Source organism: Eptesicus fuscus, chromosome 20, assembly GCF_027574615.1.
Source record: "Eptesicus fuscus isolate TK198812 chromosome 20, DD_ASM_mEF_20220401, whole genome shotgun sequence".
Taxonomy (NCBI): domain Eukaryota; kingdom Metazoa; phylum Chordata; class Mammalia; order Chiroptera; family Vespertilionidae; genus Eptesicus; species Eptesicus fuscus.
Window position 1 is genome coordinate 19,817,645 of NC_072492.1, and position 13,774 is coordinate 19,831,418.

Consider the following 13,774-nt stretch of genomic DNA (forward strand, 5'->3'; position numbering starts at 1 on the left):
CGTTTTGCACCATTTCCAGGCAGGCCTTGGAAACGGCCCCCACTTGTAACTTGGGCTGCCCTTGTGAAGTTAGATATCCGTGATAGATTGTGAAACCACGCCCTTAAGCCAATCAGGGTGTGGTGCAGTCACACGTCAGGGATCAAAGGAGACGGACTGTCTGTTCTTTGTGCTTGCCCACCATATTGTTGCTGGGGCATTGCAGCCTTCTGCAGAAGTAGAGTGCCTTGTGGATCCATTTTCGAGCGTCTATTTTATCCCCGAGACACTGGTGAAGAGCATTTCTAACAAGAGATGCCCGGGTGACTGTAGGGAGACAGATGTGGTTCATCAGGCCTCTGGTGTAGGTGAAGCAATGCAATACAATCAGACCTTCTCAGAGGTCTTAGAGGAATTCAGTTCTCTACCAAGATGTTCAGGGGAAAAATGTCTTCCTGTTGAACAAGATTTGGTTCTCAACCCGACAACCCTGAGGTCTCAGCATGACAAAAAGCATCTCTTAGGTCACAAACAAAGGAGAGAATGAGATTCAGTTTCTCCCTAAACCTCCTGTTGTTAACCTCTCAAGAAATCGTGCTGTGAATATTTTTGTGGGCATTTTTTTTTCTTTCCTAGCTGGTGAAATGGATGATTAGGACCATTTTAAAACATTAAGAGGACATCAAGAGTGTTAATGTTGTTAAGCCTGTGACAAGAAAACATGATGACAGGCAGTTGAAGAAGTAGAAGTAAACTTTTGCTGATTTGGATAAATGAAAAGCAGTTAGTCAGTGACAGCATTTCTGAGGCAGTGATAAGTGAAAAAGTGAAGATGCAACATGCTGACTTCCTGAAAGACACCCCTAAACAAGTGCTGAACGTGATTAGGGGGTGGTTAGATACATTAAAGAAAATAAGTGTTAGTTCATAGATTAAACCGTACATTAGACATGTACTGTATAAAAGAAAGGTTAAAACAGAGAATCATGTGCGGATCTGGAATGAATTAATTCAATTTACATTGTGTCTAATGGGAAAATTGATTCGGTTTTTAAATAAATCACTATTCCAACAGCCTTCCAGAATGATTTAAGTTTGAGAACTGAGGTTCTACTGTATTAGTATTTATACCTGTTAGAAATAAGGCAAAGCCCCCAACTCAGAGGTCCTGGTAGAACACAAAACATACTCGGGAGCCAGGCAGCAAGGCAAGCATCTTTATTTCTATGCAGAAGGGTATGCACACACCAAGCAGGTGGTCTCCTGGGCTCTGTAATCCCTGATGCATCTCTTGATTGGAGCTCAGGCGCACAGTCTTTCGCGATTGGCTAATTCAAAGGAAAGGGTTGGCCTTTGCTGTTTCAAGATGGTGGCCCCCAGGGGGGCTTGATTATGCCATTGGGGAGATTACGGGATTCTGTTGAAAAGAGACCAGGAAATTCAGTGTGGGATTGCGCCTGCACTCAGGCCCCCACATACTCTAGAGGGGTTGCTCCAGTGTGAGGCTTCTGTCCCTGGATTCTCCCATTCGCCTTCCCTCTCCTGTCAGCCTTGGTGCAACTTCCTGCCATTGTCCCAGACCCCATCGTGGCCACCTGCCCTCAGCCCCTCTGCAGGCAGCTCCCCTAACTCCAGGGCTCCCGGCCGACTTGTACCAGCAGGAGGGAGCGGGGTTGTGCGCAGACGGAACTTGCAGACTTACAGGGAACATCTGTCCAGGGGTGCTCTGCACTGTGTGGACCACAGTTTGAGTCTGGAAGAAAGAAATGGGGTTTTTAACCTGCTCTCACCAGCGCGAAAACCGCGAGCTGCCACCAGAGGGCACCACTGAACACACACCCTCCCAGCAGCTGCAGGTGGGGCATCCTCTGAGGAGCCCTGACCAGACTCTGAAAATTGCCTGTTGGCCCATCTTCCTTCTCAGGGGAATTTCTCTAGCATAGTTTCACTTTGCAGGAAGAAGTAAACGCGGGCCATCCTGTCCACAGATTGGCAGGGGCTTGGGCAATTCAGCTTGTTTCCCAATTCACCAGCCCAGCCAACCACCCCTGCCCCCTTTCATACCCCCACCCCTACCCCCACCGCGGTCAGAAGGGTGGCCCAGGGGTCGGGCCTCAGCTGTGCCAGTCGCCCTGTGGCAGAGGCCTAATGCCTGGCCCTGCCTCCTCCTTTTAACCCACAGGAAGAACCAAAATGAAGAGTTTCCAAAGAGACTTACAATGGGAGCCGCGATGGCCTGCCAATAACTTGGAGGCTGAAGGGGGCGAAAAATAAAAATGGCGGTTAATATTGGTGCCACTGGACGGGGAGATGACAGCCGGAACACTGGTCAGAAATGCCTCCCAGACTCATGCTCGCTTCCTTCCTGCTCCCAAGCAAGCCTCCCTGAGCTGTGGTGCCCAGATGCTCACCCACCATCCAGGGAACTATGGTTACAAACAGGGAGGGGCGGGTGGAGGAGAGGGGACATCCCGCCGGCTCCTCTAGAGAGCGAGGAGGATGTGTCTGACATAGAACATACAGCTCACCTCAGCTCCCAGAGGCAAAACCATTACTTGCCATGTCCTATTTCACCAGGAGGGTGAAAACTAGTATTTAGTGAGGCCTACTGTGTGCCAAGCTCTGGCTTCAGTGCTTTATGAGGGAGGCATCCTTAGCTTCCCTTTTGCTAAGTGAGAGAACAGGCTCAGAGAGGTTAAGCACCTTGCCCAAGCCTGTCCCGGTAGCAAGGGATCAAATACAAAATGGTACCCAGTTGGGTCTGGGTGTATCAGCATACCATGTCCGCCCAAGGCTAGGGCTAAAGTCGGGCTGCCCTGCAAATGCTCCCTGGAGCTCCACCATCCTAAAGTCAGTGTGGCAGGAGGCAGGGGCCCACCATGCAGCGTGATGGGCCACAGGAAGCTGGGTAGGGAGACACCCTTGCCCTTGCCCCCATTGCTCAAGTGGTCAAGGAAGGGCCAGGCCCTGCTCCTGTTCCTGCCCGAGGCCCCTTCCCACCCAGCAGACTGGTCTGCTTTCCCTGTCTGGTCTCCCCTTCTACTGACTGCAAACCACACCCCTCATTCATTGATCCAGTCCCTACTGCACTCCAGGCACTGTGCAAAGTGCTGGGATACACAAAGGGACAAGTCACAATTCCAAGCTCACGGGTTCGGGTGGAGTGACAGAGACAGACATGTAAATACAGTTACAACAGGACATGATGCCTGGCGTGCAGAGTTGTGAAATGTCCATTGAAACAGGGAGGGGCTGGGGCATCCAACAACCTGCCAGGCAGGGAAGTTGCCCCTGAGGAGCCACATTTCAGCAGAGCATTGAAGGGCAGTTAGGGGTTGGCTGGGGTGAGGTGGCAAAGGGTCCTTTTGGCCCCAGGACAGCAGATGCAAAAGTGTGGTGGCCGGAAGGAGCCTGGAGTGAGCAGTGGAGGCTGACGGAGGGTCTTTGTGGGTGAGGTGGGAAGCCAGAAGGTGGGCTGGGCAGGACTGGGGAGGATTCTGCTCCTCCAGTTGGGGAACTGGAGCCCTATTGAGCTTGGGGCTTTTAGCGTTTTTAAGGAGGGAGTAGATGCCATTAGATTTGCTTTTGGAAAGTTCACTGTGGCAGTGGGTCGGTGTGAGGGGGTGAGGAGTGAGGAGTCCGGTGGCCTAGTCCAAGGCAGTGGCTTCAGCAAGAAGAGGTGTTGGTGCACTGGAGGGATATTAAGGAAGGGAGGGAAGAATGGAAGATGCCTCTCAGATCAGGGACCTTGGTGCTGGAGGCAAAGATAAAAAAAAATTGTTAACATATAAATGCCAGAAGTCCATCAGAAGGCTGATGGACTTTGATATTCAGCAAGGGCTGAGAATCAGCATATTATTACCTGCTGTTGGCTGAATGGCTGAAGGCAATCCTCTAAGAATATAATCCTTTTATTGTTTACCAAACCTTACCATTGATGTCTGTTTGCTTTGCTAAAGGTAAAATGTATATTCTAGTAAATTAAAAGCTATGGGTCCAGAGATTCAGGGAGTCACTCCACTAGAGAGTAAGGTTTCTGCCTGGTTCTCCCATGCATTCTAAATTTACATTTCTTGTCTAGTCTATCCATTTATGCACAGCCCCTTCACCAGATCCTGAATCCTTGCTGAAAAAGGTTGTGGCACCTGGATGCCTGGTGGATGGAGATGGGGAACCTTGGGTGCACATGATGGGGCTTAGACGCCCTGCTGCCTGCGGCTAGAAGTAGCCTCTCTCTCAGACCCCTGTCCTTCCTGCTGACTGCTCAGCCTCCCAGGTGTCCATGTTCAACTCACGTTTTGTTTCTGCTCTTCCGACTCAGGTGACCCAAAGGGACTGGGGTTGCATTGCACCTCAGAGATCATCTTCTGGACAGAGACTGCACGGGTGTCCTGTTAAAACAAAAGGCGACATGGAGTGAAGAGAAGCTTTAATGACCAAGGAGGAGTGGAAAGGCAGGGGCCCGGAGAAGAGGGAGAAAGCCAGGCAGGCAGGGACAGAGTAGGTGAGAGGGAGAGAATAAGAGATGGGACCAAAGAAAGAGGAGCTCATATTTGTTGTGGGCCTACTGTGTGCTTTTCCCATCTCAGGAGCACACTCAAATACCAAAGTGGAAATAATATCTCCAATCCAGGTCCCTGGGGGCCCTGTGGGAATGTGGGCCAGGCATACCCCAATCTTCCCAGTTTTCACAAAAAGCGAGACATTCAGATTTCCATGTGGTACCACCTGACCTGGAAAATTTTTGGTAAAATGCACATAAAATTTACCACCTTCACCATTTGCACGAGTACAATGGAGGGGCATTTAGTACCTTCACACTGTGGTGCAGCCATCACCAGCACTCAGCTCCACAACGCACACCTGCTCCTGACCTTGTAGATGTCGGCAACACATTCAAAAATGGGAAAACACAGAGAGGGTCCAATAGACCCTGGTGTGAGCCCATGGGGGCCATTTCGTGATCTCTGACATATATCACCTCATGAGCCCACACAATACCTCCTGGGGAGGCTGTGACTGTCCCCCTTGCACAGATGAGGAAACTGAGGCTGGAAGAGGCAGACTCACTTGTCTGAGATCCCACAGCTGATGACAATGGCAGAGCTGAGATCTGAGCTAGATTCAGTGTGATTCGCAAGCTGGGTTCTTTCTGGAACCACATGGCCTCCTAACCAGGGTGGAAGTAGAGAGGGACAAGCAAGAGTGGAAAGAGTCAAGCTGAGGCAGGTGCTCTGGACAGAGAGAGTGACACAGGAAGAGTGGGATTGGGGAGCAAAAGGAGTGTCCCCTAGAGTCACCCGAGTGAGAGATTGGCTGCAACTTTTGGACCCACACAACAGGGCCTAGACATAGCTAGACTTGCCCCTCCACCCAGATGGTGGGACAAGTGCCAGATGCACAATCTAACCTCAATGCTGATCTGTTTCACTTCCACACCACCAGTGAAGGAGATGGTGTCCACACGGTGGAAGGGCATGCGGTGAATGTATTTCGTAAACTCCTTTTCATTCACCTTCACCTGTCAATAGGAGCGCATATATCAGGAGAGGGGTCCCAGACCAGGGCGGGGAGCACACCTGAGCACTAGGACCCCTGTTTCTAGAAATTAAGGCCTTTCCGGTTTTCACCTCCATGCCCTGTAGGTGGGGGCCCAGGCTTCAGGCTGCTCCAGGTACAGGAACACACATGTGATCCCAAATGCAGCCAAATCCAGTCACCACTTGGCTCTAGTTTTGGCTTCTGAGTTCTTGTTTGTTTCTTGCTCTAGGTTTGTCTTTCTCAGCTCACCTGGGATGCCATTTCAATATGTGCATTTCAATGGCATAAAGTGCTCATGGGAGCAGAGGAGAGGGGACCTCAGGTTGCACCCTGAGGGCCTGGGAGCGCCCGTTCACACAGAGAAGCACAGACACAGCCATCCCTCTCCCCGGGCCCAGCAGCCCTGCTCTGCCTGCAAGAGCAGTGACTCCACCCCGCAGCCCTGAGCCACCCCTGGGCCTGCAGAAGGGCTGGCACAGCATCACCAAGAACAGATGCTGTCAAGGACCTGGAGCGGACAAGGCTGCAGCAGAGGATGGGAGTCACCTGGGACCCGAGGCCAAAGAGCAGGTGGGGACTTATCAGCTCTTATTACCTGGTAACAGAAGCAACAGGTGCTCTGCAGGTGCAGGTGTAGGTGTGTAACCTCCTCTTATCTTTATAATGGCATTGCTTGGGTAATTATTTACAGGCTTTTCTCCAGACCTGATAGGGCAGGGGGACAGGCAGCAGGAGGGAGGGAGGAGAATTCTGCTCACCTGGAAACCGGAGTTCTCCACCAGGAAGCTGATCTCAAAAGGAACTCCCATCTGGAAGGGATTTATCATCATCCTCTCCTCCTTCTTAGACCATTTTTTCTGCTTAGTGTTACAGACCACATACCCGCCCTTTTCAAACCGAGGGTTGAAGTGGAAGGCAATGTCATTGTCACTGAAGCCGGTCTGAAAGTTCACAGCAAACCTAGGTGGATGGAAATCAGACAGTGTTCTGGTTTATTGACAAAGGCAGGAGCAGGAGGGCCCGGTGCCTCTGACTTGGCAGTTTCTGGAAACTTGCATACAATCTGTGAGGCAGGTTTGCACCCATTCCATTTGTGCATTCCTTTGTGTTTACCTAATTTGTGCTTAGTGTGTTTTGTGTAATTATTGCATTTTGCCCTTTCCAGCGTGACTTTCCAGAAATAAGCAGGAACTGGGTAAAGGACAATATTGACTCTAGCCTCAGAATGCATAGGTATTGGAAACTGATTTTACTTTTACATGAAGATGCAAATCCAGGAATGTGCTCAGAAGCAAAAGCCTCTCATGCCCAGTGGAAACTGGTTAGAGGCCAGCCCACGGCTGCTCAGTTGGGAAGGAAGAGAACAAATGGAGAGAACATGTGACATTGATGGGGTTTACCTGCCAAGACGGTGTCTAACAGGGGAGGCAGGGTATGAATATTGTCTCTCCAGGCATGAGAACTTCTGGTATGTGTGTCTGTCCCTCACCCGAGGTTGGTGTGTGTCCCACCCTGACCCCAACTCATACTGTTACTTTTTGGAGGTGACCTGGAAAACACTACCCTGGTATGAAAGCACCCAGGGTGGGGCTGACTTCCTTCCTTTGGGGATGATTGATGAGGTGTTCAGGAAGTCTCCACAAAAGTAAATTTTAATTCCTTCTCCAGAAGGAAGCCCTTGCCTTCAAAACTTCCTTTGGGGATAGCTATGGCTCTAAGGTGAGGAATTAGAACAAAAGAACCTTCCCAAGGAGCCAGGCTCACGAAAGGGGTGCAATAAATGTTTGTTCTGCCCTTTCCCAGGCACCTGTCCTAAAACCAGTCCCAATCTGAGGAGTCACTATCTACTCCTGCCTTCCCTGAGCTCAGCATGAGCATGGTTCATAGCCTGCTTCTTGGGGTCACTCTGGTGTCCCCAACTAATGCACAGCACTCAGGGCAGCCCCCACCCGCTTTGGTGTCTTCTGCACCCCCCCCCCCCACAGGGCCAGGCTCTGAACCAAGCTCACAGGTGACCCTAGATAGACATTCTATTCAATTCTTGCAGAGCCCCACCCAAATCAGGCAAGAGCCCCACACCTCCACACCACCTGGACCTCAGCAGAGGGCATCCAGGCCTGTTCGAGTATTAAAGGGCTCTCCAGCCTCTGGGAAGATGTACAAGCTCTTCCCTGTTCCCCAAAGTCCCCTCTTGGGTAGGAAACAGTGCTGAGAAGATGTTTGTATTTTGAAATGACTTAGTATTTTCCAGGAAGGAACTTGAAACAGAAAGAGATCAAATTACATTTGAGCCCTAGGGAGTTTGGCTCAGTGGATAAAGCATTGGCCTGGAGACTGAAGGCTCCCGGGTTCCATTCGAGTCAAGGGCATATGCCTGGGTTGTGGGCTCAATCCTCGGTAGGGGGCATGCAGGAGGCAGCAGATCAATGATTCTCTCTCATCGTTGATATTTCTATCTCTCTCTCTTCTCTCCCTTCCCCCTCTGAAATCAATACAAATATATTTCTGAAAAATTACATTTGATGGCAAATTTAAATATTTTAAGTACAACCAAGATTACTTTACCCAGCAAAGCTATCACTTAGAATTGAAGATGAGAATAAGAGCTTCACAGACAAGAAAAAGCTAAAGGAGTTCATCACCAACAAACCAGTATTACATGAAATGTTGAAGGGTATTCTTTAACCTCCAAAATTTATAGGGAACTCTTACAACTTAACAAAAGGAAGATAAACAATTCAGTCAAAAAATTGGCAAAGGACCTAAATAGACACTTTTCAAAAGAGGACATACAGAAGGCCAAAAGACATATGAAAACATGCTCTAAGTCACTAATCATCAGGAAGATACAAATCAAAACGACAATGAGATACTATCTCACACCTGTCAGAATGTCTATCAACAAATCAACAAACGACAAGTGCTGGTGAGGATGTGGAGAAAAAGGAACCCTTGTGCACTGCTGGTGGGAATGCAAACTGGTGCAGCCACTGTGGAAAACAGTATGGAGTTTCCTCAAAACATTAAAAATGGAATTCCCATTTGACCCAGTAATCCCACTTCTAGGAATATATCCCAAGAAATCAGAAACACCAATCAGAAGGATATATGCACCCGTATGTTCATAGCAGCACAATTTACTATAGGTAAGATTTGGAAACAGCCTAAGTGCCCGTCAGCAGATGAGTGGATTAGAAAACTGTGGTACATCTACACAATGGAATACTATGCTACAGTAAAAAAGAAAGAACTCTGACCATTTGGAATATCATGGATGGACCTGGAGAGCATTATGCTAAGCAAAATAAGCCAGTCGGAGAAAGATAAATATCACATGATCTCACTCACTTGTGGAATATAATGAACATAAACTGATGAACAAAAATAGATCCAGAGACATAGAAGCATTGATCAGACCGTCAAACCTCAGAGGGAACACAGGGGAGGATGTGGGAGGCGGGTAAGAGAACAACCAAAGGACTTGTATGTGTGCATATAAGCATAACCAATGCACACAGACAGTAGGGGGATGAGGGCATGTGCAGGGGGTTGGGGGTGGCTAGGGAGAGGTCAATGGGGGGTGGGGGAGGAGACACATGTCATACTTTTAACAATAAAGATTTTAAATTAAAAAAGATATAGGTAAAAAAAGATTACCACATCAGCCAAATGAGGGCTTCAACGTGAATGAAGGCCGTTACAGGAAATAAAGGAGGCATCATTTTGCATCTCTGGGTCTTCCTGTGCAAAATTCAACCCTAGCCCCGACCTGCCCCAGGGCTGGCCTTAGACTGAGCTCCTGCTCTCCCTGTGCCTATGGGGAGTCTACGTTAATGGTGTCCAGATTCTACTGAGAGGGCAGGGGTACCATGCAGTGTTCATAGGGGCCAGGCCCTACATCCAGCATTCCCTGAGCGAGGCACAGGCAGCGTGGAGAGTGTCGGGTGAACCACCCTGAGCAGACAGTGGACATTTCGCTAAGGTTCAAGGCTGGAGAGGAACACTTCCAGGTACCTGGTTCCACAGGACTGAAGAAACATCCCTTTGACAGTGATTTGATGTCCATACTGGAGGCCCCCTTGTGTGGCCCTAGAGAGGGGGACAACCTGCAGGGAGAAGAAGGAAGTCAGTTAGGGCCCGGCTCCCTCTGTCTGATCCCTCAGGCACTTGCTAGTGGCCGGCCTGGTGTGTCAGGCAACATGCCAGGGGCCGGATTCAGCTGTGAATTGGGCATATGGAGTCTCAGTCTCTTGGATCTCCCTGCCTGTGAGGAATTAGACCTGAATCCGGGGAGTTACACGTTCCTTCTGAGACTGATAAGGAGACCACTGGGCTCTGAGACGATGTAACCCAGAGCTGACCTCTCTTAAGGGGAAGTAGCAGCTTTCCAGAGGAGGAAGTAGCATGAACGTGGCTCTTAGAGGGGGAGGAACCAGGGTAGTGAGAGGGGCTCCTGGCAAAGGCCCCAGGGCCCTGATTGAAACTCAGAAACCCAAGGGACCAAGGAGGCCAGCAGCCTATCCTAAAGGATAAACCTTCGGCTCCCCTGAGAAGGCCAAGAAGAAGGCAGCCTCCTGCCCACCCCACCATTGAACAGTGTGACCGTGACCTTTGCCCTCTCAGCCACCTCAGGTAGCACCTGGTCCTGATGCTCTGCAGCCTCGGGGCAGCCTCCTCCTCTCCTGCTCCTGCTCCCCAGTCCCTCCCCAGGCCCTGGGCAACCTCCAAGGCCCTAGTGAGGTGTCTGCACGCCTCCTAGGCCCCAGAGAGCCCACTTTGTCAAAGGCCCTTCCCGGACCACTTGGAAGGAACAGTGGTTATGGTGAGGCTGCATCGTTTCAGAGCCAGGCACCATCCAGGTTTGGAGCCTAATTCTGCTGCTCGTTTCCTGAGTGACCTCAGGAAGCTTATGTAGCCTCTTTTGCCTCAGTTTCCTCATCTGTAACATAGGGATAAATCTTACCTTCTGGGTAAGATCAATGATTTAGTGAGAAAAGGGCTGGGGAAGAGACTGGCACGTAGTAGGGGTCTCTACCATCCCCTTCCCTCTTGGTCTCTCTGAGCAAAATTCCAAAATTCGTTTCTTCTTGACTTTTAAGCTAACCTCCAGGATGCCTTTTATCTGATGTGCACTTAACCTGCATTAACCTAGGAGATAACTTGCAGCTCCTAGTCAATCTTCACATTTCTCTAGTAGTTAACGTCTTCTCTAACTTCTCCTTTAAGCCAACTCCCTATAGAACTGAAATGCTTGTAGGAGTCAGGCAGGTGATGTGTATGAGGGAGATTGCCAGGTAGGGGGCAATAGGGAATGGCAGAGACTATGACAAAGTAGACACCATCTCTCTCATTTAAAGGGATAGTGTCCTCTCAGCTCTAAGTAATTAATTGAGATGGATTAACCCCTCTGCTGGATCAGAGCTTGCTCTCAGCTCCTGGCCAGGCCCGGAGGCTGAGGACTCTTTCCTCCTCTTCCTCTCTGGAGGGTCAGACAGCAGAGCCAGGCCCCCAGGCCAGAGGATGCGCAGCCTCCTTCTGGAGGCCCAGTGTCTCCAGCGGGCACCCAGCCACAGCTGGCACACGGGGCTCACTGCAGGCCAGTGGGAGCCTTTCAGCCAAAGAGGCTGCTGCCCCAAGGGTTCTGAGGAGCTTCTGGGGCCCATTTCCCTGGCTGTTCCTAGTTATCCTGGCAACAGCCCTGGCCATTATCAGGGCCCCCTCTACAGATGAGACAACTGAACACAGAAGGTCTGGTAACGTGCCCAAAGCCACCCAGCTGGTCCGTAAGAGAGTGGGTGTGGATCCCAGCACCCATGCTGTGAAGCCCACACAGGCTGCTTCTCAGGATGAAGCACAGACATCCTGGCTCCTGGCTCCCTGAGGGCTCCCCAACCAAACAGCGAGTCCTGTCCTGCGTGTGGTTCCAGCTCCCACCCTGGCCTCTGAGGAGGCTGGGCCAGATGCGGCCGGAGGGGCTTGGGCAAGGAATGGGGGTGAGGCCCCAAGACAGACCCTCACGGTGTTCAGCTGGTCAGCGGAACAGCCAGGCTGTGCGATCCTCCTGGCACACTTTGGAGGAAGAGGGAGGTCACTCCTGACTTCTGGAAATCACTGGGTCACTGGGGAGAGAGTGACTCTGTGGGGTGGACGGGTGTGTCTGGCGCCTGTAGGGACTCCACCCACCGTCCTTTCTGTCTGACACCAAAGCCCTGGTTGGTTTTTTTTTTTTATTTGTTTGTTTTATCCTCACCCAATGATATGGTTTTTAATTTTAGAGAGGAAAGGAGAGGGAGAGAGAGAGAAAGAGAGAGAGAGAGAGAGAGAGAGAGAGAGAGAGAGAGAGAGATTCATTCCCTCCGGAATGCACCCCGATAGGGGACCAATCCCACAACCTTTTGGTGATCAGGAGGACACTCCAAGTAATGGAGCACCTGCCAGGGCACCAAGGCCCTGTTTGAGCTCTCTGCTGCCCCTGCGGGACTTCCCTCTGATTTATATAATCACTAGTAGCTTTTGAACCCAAGGACAGAAAAGTACAAACCAGTCACCATGATAAGAAAGTGTCAGGGCCTAGAAGGAGGTCTGGGATCCCTCATCTTAATGAGCCTAAGGTGACAACTTCTGACCCTGAGCCTCCTTCTGACCCCCCCCCCCCCATCCTCCTCCCCCCACACACGGAGGCACCAACGGGGTCTGGCCCACCTTCTGCAGCTCCATCTCCAGAGCCCTTTCAAGGTGAGCCCAGGGCCATGCCAGGGCCCCTGCCGAGGCGGTTGGAGTGTGAGGCCCAGGCAGCTTCCCCTGAGCGCTGTGCTGCCGCCCACCGCCTACCCTAGCCCCACCCAGGACGGGCCCTGTCATCCACCTCCCGGCCCTCGGGAAACTGCTTGCCGAGGCTGGGAGAGGCTTCCACAGGGCCTGTCCAGGGCTCAGTGACCTCCTGGGCCTGGGCTGCCACCTGCCTGCCTCCCCCATTACTGCTCTCCCGTGGGCACCTCCCCTCCTGGGGGAATCAAGGCACCTCCTTCTCCACCATCTGGGACATCTGGTAAGTGGCCTCAACGTCTCTGAGCCTCAGGTTCTCATGGATGGCGTGGGGATAATACAGCTCAGGGTTTACACACGGCCACCCAGACAGGGCCCACACCTGAGGCCAAACGGTGGGAAAGGCTGCCCTTTGCATCCCGCACTGCAGGGCAGCCCTCCTCCCTCACTCCCCTGAGGGCCCCTCTGCACACACCCTGGACCTGCCCTTGATAGCTCACCCCCAGGGAGCAGACACCCCTCCGGAGGTCTTCCTTGCTGCCCAGACTCCTAATCAGGGTCAACACTTCTAGAGGCCCCACCCCATGCCAGGCACCATTCAAACACCCTAGATATGCTACCTCCATCCTCACCCCAATCCTGGGGGGGCGGCTCAAGGATTACCCCTATTTTACAGATGTGGAAACTGAGGCCCAGACAGGGAAAAGCAGCTCGCCTGAGGTCACCCAGCTAGGAAACGGCTGAACCCAGGGAGGCCATCTCCTAAGTCAGTGCCCAGGCCTGGCTGCTGGGCTCCCCGAGAAGCCCTGCTGACTTCCCCTTTCATTCCAACAAAGCCCCACTCTTCCTGTTCTGACCAGTTCCCGTCCGCCCTCACTACCCAGACAGGACAGGCGCCCAGAGGGAGCTCAGCACCATCTGTGCAATGCACCACTGCGGGTGATTATCATCCCTGGGTCCTGAGAGGCAGGTGAGACCGGCCTGGGGCAGAGGGTGTTTCAGGATTGCCCCATCGGGCATGTCAGCCCCCCATGCACCCTCTGCCACCCCAGTCTGGTTTCCTAGGAGACCCAGAGCGGCTTCCTTGCAAGGCAGCCAGTCAGCCCTGCAGCATCGCCTGTGCCCACTGCCTGGAACTCACCGGATTCACGAAGGAAAGCAGGTCGCTGCTGGGGGCCATCTCTCCACCACCTCTGTGGTCACGGCTGCTCCTCACACCAGCCAGGCAGTTCTCTGCCCAGAGAGGACTTTACTCTGAAACAGAAAACAAAGCTATTTGGCAGTTATTCCATGGGGAGGAGCCAGGAGTAAGAGGAAGTGGATTTAGAGAAAGAGAAAGGGAAAGTGCTGGGGGAGAAGGGGCCAGGATGGGACGCAGGGACAGGTAAGTAGACACTCCCACTCCACTGACTTTTCCTTCCTCTCTGAATCGTTTTTGGTTCATGTACAGGTTCCCAGAGTCTGGCCACGGACGTGACAGCGAGTTTCA

The 13,774-nt window shown here is 51.7% G+C and overlaps 1 protein-coding gene across 2 annotated transcripts; it reads right to left on the bottom strand.

Annotated features, from left to right (window-relative positions):
• Window positions 1-1,191: 1,191 nt before the first annotated feature.
• On the bottom strand, window positions 1,192-13,774 carry LOC103291819 (galectin-9). 2 transcript variants are annotated; one of them, XM_054709097.1, is made up of 9 exons: window positions 13,697-13,774; window positions 13,427-13,539; window positions 9,535-9,626; window positions 6,279-6,480; window positions 5,390-5,500; window positions 4,275-4,370; window positions 2,198-2,233; window positions 1,682-1,732; window positions 1,192-1,396 (listed from the first exon to the last, which is right to left on the bottom strand). In XM_054709097.1, the coding sequence occupies exons 2-9, from the start codon at window positions 13,463-13,465 to the stop codon at window positions 1,370-1,372; spliced, it is 654 nt and encodes a 217-aa protein (XP_054565072.1). In that variant the 5' UTR covers window positions 13,466-13,539; window positions 13,697-13,774; the 3' UTR covers window positions 1,192-1,369. The 2 variants fall into 2 exon arrangements, with proteins under 2 accessions (XP_054565072.1, XP_054565071.1); XM_054709096.1 differs by having other exon boundaries at window positions 1,635-1,732.

Excerpts from the sequence above, each read along its gene's own strand:
- LOC103291819 (XM_054709096.1), bottom strand. The coding sequence starts at position 13,465 with ATGGCCCCCAGCAGCGACCTGCTTTCCTTCGTGAATCCG. Across the intron at positions 6,481-9,534 it reads CTTCAGTCCTGTGGAACCAG|GTTTGCTGTGAACTTTCAGA; the intron begins GTACCTGGAAGT and ends CCATCCACCTAG. Across the intron at positions 5,501-6,278 it reads TGGAGAACTCCGGTTTCCAG|GTGAAGGTGAATGAAAAGGA; the intron begins GTGAGCAGAATT and ends TCCTATTGACAG.